Here is a 6,549-nt window from a genome sequence, read left to right as displayed (position 1 = left end):
AAAATATGTTGAGACTTCAGCCAAAACTGGTTATAATATAGATTACCTTTTTATGATGATAGCTGAGGATTTTGTCAACGTCACTAGAAATAAAGTACAAGCTAACAAAGGTGAGAGAGGAAGGGGATACTATGGGATAGGGAGTATGGGATGCTCTGTACCATTTATCTTATTAGTAATTAGTTGTGATAATTATAATTGGTGCTTGTGATATTAACTTAATAATTTTATGAACTGTATAAGTGTTTTTTGAGGAATGTGATTTTTCATTATTCACAAAAAAAATCTTTGAAAATCAGTTTAAAATAATTCAAGCCTACAAAGTAGAATTTGCAAGATCAAAATTTGTAAATTATAAATTTTGCCGATTTTGCAAAATATACCATATAGTGGGTATATTCTGTCAGTGTTCAATTTTGTTTTTATTTCTTGTCAAACAAACATTTTTCAAGCAAAAAAAGCGTTTCCTCAATGCCACATCTGCAAAATGGCTGCTCAGAATGAAAATAAAACAAACGAAAATTTTTAATCCTGCTTAGAAAAAAACATTTTTCCAGATGAAATATACCTGCTACATGGTAATTCCCTTTAAAAACCACTTATACTGTACTTCTGTTCTTTCTTTTATTACTCTCTCTCTCTCTCTCTCTCTTGCTGTCTCTTTTCTTTTCAGATGAAGATTCTAGTGTAGCATTACGTCTTGAGCAACCTCCAATGAACAGAGAAAAGTGTAAATGTTAATTACACTATTTCTTTAATCATTATTATTATTATTATTATTATTATTGTTATTATTATTATTATTATTATTATTATCTTGTTTTGTTGTATTAACTTCACATTTTTGTTTTTTGTCATGTCACTCTCTCTTTCTTTTCTCATCAGTTTTATTACTAATAATAATAATTGTCATGATAAACAATAGTGATCATTATAAGAGAAATTGAGGTTGTGTTTTTAATATTATCTTGCCTCATTTACAGGAGTTTCTATCACAGTTCAACAAATAAACTATGGAAAAAAATGATTTGATAAAATATCATTTGTTGCACTAAAACATAATGACACATGAGAATAAGAAACTATGTACATGATAAACTACAACTGGAAACAGCTCAAACTTTCTGACAGTAAAAACTAATTTTGGAGCCAATTTTTGGGGCTACAGCCTTTGCTTTTCTAAAAAATTGACTCATTTTTAAAATGCTCATAACTCAAAAAATGTTTGTCGGAAAAAAACTCAAACTTGTTACACAGCATAAGGGCATCAATATGTATCAGAAAATGTAATAAAAATTTGGGGTGATTATGGAGCTATTTTTTGGAAAAAACCATGGGCTATAGCCTTGGGTATTTTTCAAAAATTGGCTTAATTTTAAAAATTGCTATAACTCAACAAATATTTATCGGAATTGGCTCAAACTTTCTATATAGCATAAGTACATCAATATGTATCAGAAAATGTAATAAAAATTTGGGGTGATTATGGAGCCATTTTTTGGAAAAAACCATGGGCTTAATTTTGTATCAATCTTGGGTATTTTTCAGAATTTTGGCATTTTAATAAAATGGCCATAACTCCAAAAATTAAAGTCAGAATCAGCACAAACTTTCTACACAGCATAAGGACATCAATATGCATCGGAAAATTTGATAAAAGTTTGAGGTAATTTTGGAGCCATTTTTTGGAAAAAATCATGGGCTATAGCCTTTGCTTTTTTCAAAAATTGGTTTGTTTTTTAAATTCTTAATTATTTTTTAGAAACAGCTCAAACTTAGAGATCTATACATGGCATTATTAGGACATCAATATGTATCAGAAAATGTAGTAATCAACTCATATACCCTTGCCCATACACCTACACATGGCAAGGGTAAAAATTGGGGGCATTTTACAACAAAACAAAGGTAAAAGCTGCACTCTCTGTATCACCACTCACAAACATTATACTTCTTAAGACACTGTTACACCTCTTTTTAAGTCTGTTGTCCATCTATGATGCACATGTGTGGTTGTTATCCATTTAATTTAGTACATCTGCACATGTGCAGTATACAAAACTAGCTTTTGAAGGGGAAAACAGACCATAAAAGAGGTGTAAGAGCTTGCATTTTCCAAATTTGGCCTATTATGGGTGAGGCTGCACATGCTCAGTAGTCTCGCAGAGATGCAATTGCATGGAACACTGTAATTATTTCTTGGCCGAATTCTGAGCTCTTTTAATGATCAATAGCTATATTTCTGATAAAATAAAAATGCCCAAAATGTCCATTAGCAAATACGCCAGTGTAGAACTAACCATTTTAGACTCATAAACATAGAGCGGTCTCAAGGCATCAGGCTGTGGGTGTAACATCGTCTGCAATGAATCATTCTCCTCTTGAAGACTGGATACAATACTTAACCCCTGTAGGGGAAAATAAATAATTTAAACAAACAAATAAATAGGATTTAAGTTCAAGAGTAGGGGGAAAAGAAAAGCATATGTACCTGTTATCAGGAATTTCAACTTTCAACCAAACATTATTTTTGTCAATTCAAGAAATATAATTGATTTCAGAAATGAAAGAGAAAGCATTTACAAGTATAATGAAATCACAACATGTACATCAGAAAAATAAAATAACAAAGAATTTTCTACTTCTCATTTTTGAAAAAATTATTAGCAACTTTTCTTTTGTCTTTAAATAGTGTTATTTATTTATTGTTTTATAGCATTTCATAATATACGAGGCCGTATTAGTCTACCAGTGCATGTACATCAATAATAATTCACATACTTATTGATTTACATTAGCTGAGAATAACAGCAACCCCTGATGATACATATGTTTAAAAATTGGAAAGTTATTAGCAGTATGTTTCAAAAATTGTCTCAGAGTTGTAATTTGAATTGGTACATCTTATCAGTCCTTTGCATTGATTTCGCTAATACATGAAAGTTTAGTTCTACCCACTAACAGTATATCACATGAGAAGAAAAATCCATTAACTGATTGAAGCATACGGTGCATGCACTTACTTTATTATAATATAATAAAGTAAGTGCATGCACCGTATGATCCTTAACTTAAAATGGCTGCCAAAAGATGGAGGTATTGAGTCATTTTAAATTGGTAAAAGTTTGTCAAGCATTTTTATTCACCGAAATTTTTGTTTTGTGTGAGTAGCATGCAGATTTATAACAGAGTGACAAAAATCGATTTTAACAATAAATTTAAATTTTTTAAAAAATTTTGACTTACAAAAATTTAAAGGTATACAAAAATTAATTGTGGGGACTAGCAACAAAGAGTCACTAAGAACAAACTAATTACACAAATTATTGAATAAAAATGTATTTAGAAAAACAATTTTATTTTAAAATAATTATTAGCTAGGCAGTGATTAATTTTTTGAAAGAGTAGTAATACAACTTGATATGACTATTAAAATCAAACCAATCCATTTCAGTCAGATCAATGTCTACAGGTAAGTTCCAAGTATGTATGTTGTGATGTGATCCCTAATCCTCTTCAACCTACAATAAAATAAATGAGTCCATGAATAATTTAGTCACAAAAAGCAGAAGCCTCCAGTATAATACTACTGTATACACTAAAGTAAAGGTAATCATTAACTGATTGTACATGTACATGATGAAACATGAGGTTTACTGACCTTGCTTCCTCTGCCTCTTGTATTTCTGATCTCTCTTTATCTGTTAACTCTTTCATTGTCTCTCTATTGTCTCTAAATAATTATTAAACAGTAAGAGGTGATGTAAGTGTGTGTGTATACATAATGTGTGTGTGTTCATTAGTACTTGTAATATATGACATATCCATCACCATATAGTCCTAATGAGTATCTGTCTGAAGTGTTGGAATACCATTTCAATTTATTCTCAATATCAAGACATGATATCTCAACTGGAAATGATTCACCCTAATAGAATCAGAGAGACTATTAATATGTGTATCATTCAATGATTATAACCTCTGTGTAAGAGATATACTCAGCAGGAACTCCGCTTAACTCCGACAGCTGTAAAAACAACAACAATAATAATAATAACATACTAATACATGTATGTAATCAATCTAAATTTATTATAGTTTCTTATAGTACCTTTTCAATAATAAACTTAGTATCATATCTATCATCCAGTATAATATCTTCTATTGGATCAACTGAACATTGTGATGGACGCCATCTTATAACATATGCCTGTGTCTGCAAAAGCTTCTTCTCTGGTCCTAATAAAATATATATGCAAAGAAATTAATATATTAACTACTATAGATTCATCATGTAAAGTACAGTATGAGTATACTGAAATACCATATAGCACTTTAATTTAGCAGAGTTTTTTTTTGCCCAATATTAAAATGGTCAATCATTATAATGCGCATGCTCAGTAATGTGCATGTACACAAAAATCACCAAATTAAAAATGGCAAATTACAATTTTATAGCAAAATTGCCAAAATAAAGCACTATACAGTATACTGACCTGTCAATGGTTCCACATACATTTCGCTATCGCTACCAGCAACAGTCCAATCATCAGAATAATATACTATATCAGGGGACACTCCATTCTTTGAACGTAATCTCATTCTACACAATAAGTTACATGATAGTCACATGATAGTCATTTGATGTACTTACTTGTCTAATTCAAGGACACAGTCAATTCCTTGTACTTTTGCTTCTTCAATAATTTGTTTCTTAAAGTTTCTCATTGGTGTACTCTTAGCAACAATAGACTCCATCATATACTTACAAAACTAAAAATAAAATAAAATTATAAGTAATAATAATTAATGTGTTTTACTTCTATACTGTTAACTTGTAATAAATATAATTTAATTCTGTGCTCTCCTTCTTGTAATTCTCTGCCCAATCTTACTATCAACTAGTATAAACAAAGTAATGAAGAGATGAGTGAGTGTGTTCTTAGTACTTACAGTACAGTAGGTATAATGGAAAGAAGCTAGGGAATGATCAAATAACATGCTAAACTACATGCATACCTTTGATTCAGATAAATTCATTAATATCTCATCCAGTCTCTTCAATCCATAACCATTGGTTTTATACACACTAAAACCAGTAGGTGGTACACCAATCAGTGGAACTAGCTCCTCCTTCAATTGAGCTAATGTTATTCTCTTATCAACTAGTACCTGTATCTCTGTATTGAATATAATGTTTAATGATCTTTTTATGATAATAAAAATTAATCATTTATCATTACTTCCTTCTTTTCCTTTATTTTCTTCTTCCATTGATATAATTTTCATCATTATTCTTCCTTTTCTTCTATTAGTTGTAATGGGTGTGCCAGCTTTAGGTCCAGGAGGTATTGTAATGTCCAGTAGTATTGAATTGAACTGAAACTCAATACATTTGTACATCAAACTATCTCTGAATCCTTTCTGATAATCTTCAGGATCTGATGATACATACAGCAACTGAGTGTGTGACTGTGTTTGTGTGTGTGTGTGTGTGTAGAGGAAAGATGAATGTATATGATTATCATTTAAATAATAGAAACATTGGCTAAAATGGCTCAACAAAACACCGATGGTGGATTGGCCTCGCCAGAACAAAAAAAAACAATATTAATTTTGTTTTACATGTATAATTTCAAAACTATATTTTGTCTTGCAAATTACCACTGTATTAAAAGTAACTTGCTTAGATAGTGTTGATTGCTACAGTTTTGATTGCATTCTTCATAGTCTAATAAAGGCCTTTCTACACTTGAAGTCTTGAACGGTTCCAGAAGTTGGCTCATTAATGGGCATGCATCAAGTGATTCCACACTATCTTCAAGGTCATGTATATTTTGATAGCATTTCTGATCCAGCTGCCATTGGTTATCTATTGAATGCGCATTCAAATATATCGAATCAACCAATATTTTTATCGATAATTGGCAATATCGATAAATATCGTTATCGAAATTTTGAAGCTCAAATTTTGATATAATAACCCCACCCACATAACCAGAATAATAGTTATATAAACAGTGGTTAATTAAGTAAATTTAATTGTAAAACAACCTTGTAAGCAGCTATACAAAGGCAGGATAGTTGCTATCTGTCAGAAGAACCTGGATCAAGCCAAAATAAGAAGATATGAGGCCATTTTTGAATGAAAAACTAAGTAATCACTTTTTATCATAGGTTATTAACTATTATTATAGTTTATTAACTATTATCTGGGTGTGGTCAATATCGTATTGAAAAATATTGATAATCACTAAAATTTGTCCAATATCAATAATTATCATATTGATTCAAAATTTTCAATATCGCCCATCACTACCACATATGGAGGTGGTTTGGCTTAATCATAGTACCGGTATTCAATCCGGGTTACTTTGGGTCACTTACATGAACCACCCACGTGTAATTATGGCTATCATTTATTCTTCAGTAAAAATGTTTGTAAGGTAAAATCAAGATTTCATTCAATTAAATGACTCCAAGGGAAGCAAACATGTCTTATTAATGTATTAAGTACTTCTTTCAAGTAAATTAAAGCAAAAACAAAAG

The 6,549-nt window shown here is 30.4% G+C and overlaps 2 protein-coding genes across 2 annotated transcripts in view; both read right to left on the bottom strand.

Moving 5' to 3' along the window:
* Positions 1-1,832: 1,832 nt before the first annotated feature.
* On the bottom strand, positions 1,833-5,226 carry LOC109582202 (ubiquitin carboxyl-terminal hydrolase 47-like). Its single transcript, XM_019996851.1, has 10 exons — positions 5,020-5,226; positions 4,821-4,901; positions 4,655-4,773; positions 4,497-4,603; positions 4,112-4,239; positions 3,980-4,027; positions 3,807-3,928; positions 3,598-3,733; positions 2,301-2,408; positions 1,833-1,859 (listed from the first exon to the last, which is right to left on the bottom strand). Exons 1-10 carry the CDS (start codon positions 5,038-5,040, stop codon positions 1,833-1,835), a joined length of 897 nt encoding a protein of 298 aa, XP_019852410.1. The 5' UTR covers positions 5,041-5,226.
* Positions 5,227-5,229: 3 nt separating this feature from the next.
* LOC109582224 (uncharacterized) overlaps positions 5,230-6,549 on the bottom strand; it is a 6,145-nt gene continuing 4,825 nt past the window's right edge. Inside the window, exon 4 of the mRNA XM_019996880.1 lies at positions 5,230-5,472. Within this exon, the coding sequence (XP_019852439.1) occupies positions 5,230-5,472 (243 nt within the window). The remainder of the gene's footprint in view (positions 5,473-6,549) is intronic.

This window comes from Amphimedon queenslandica, unplaced genomic scaffold, assembly GCF_000090795.2.
Source record: "Amphimedon queenslandica unplaced genomic scaffold, v1.1 AMPQUscaffold_13395, whole genome shotgun sequence".
Lineage (NCBI taxonomy): Eukaryota > Metazoa > Porifera > Demospongiae > Haplosclerida > Niphatidae > Amphimedon > Amphimedon queenslandica.
The sequence above is the reverse complement of the archived record's forward strand: the minus strand, read 5'-3'. Positions and strand labels throughout refer to the sequence as shown.

Coding starts and splice junctions, on each gene's coding strand:
- LOC109582202 (XM_019996851.1), bottom strand. CDS start 5,040: ATGAATTTATCTGAATCAAAG. Junction 3,929..3,979: donor AGTATATCTCTTACACAGAG/GTTATAATCATT, acceptor TGATTCTATTAG/GGTGAATCATTTCCAGTTGA. Junction 1,860..2,300: donor ATGTTTATGAGTCTAAAATG/GTTAGTTCTACA, acceptor TGCCATGTGTAG/GTGTATGGGCAAGGGTATAT.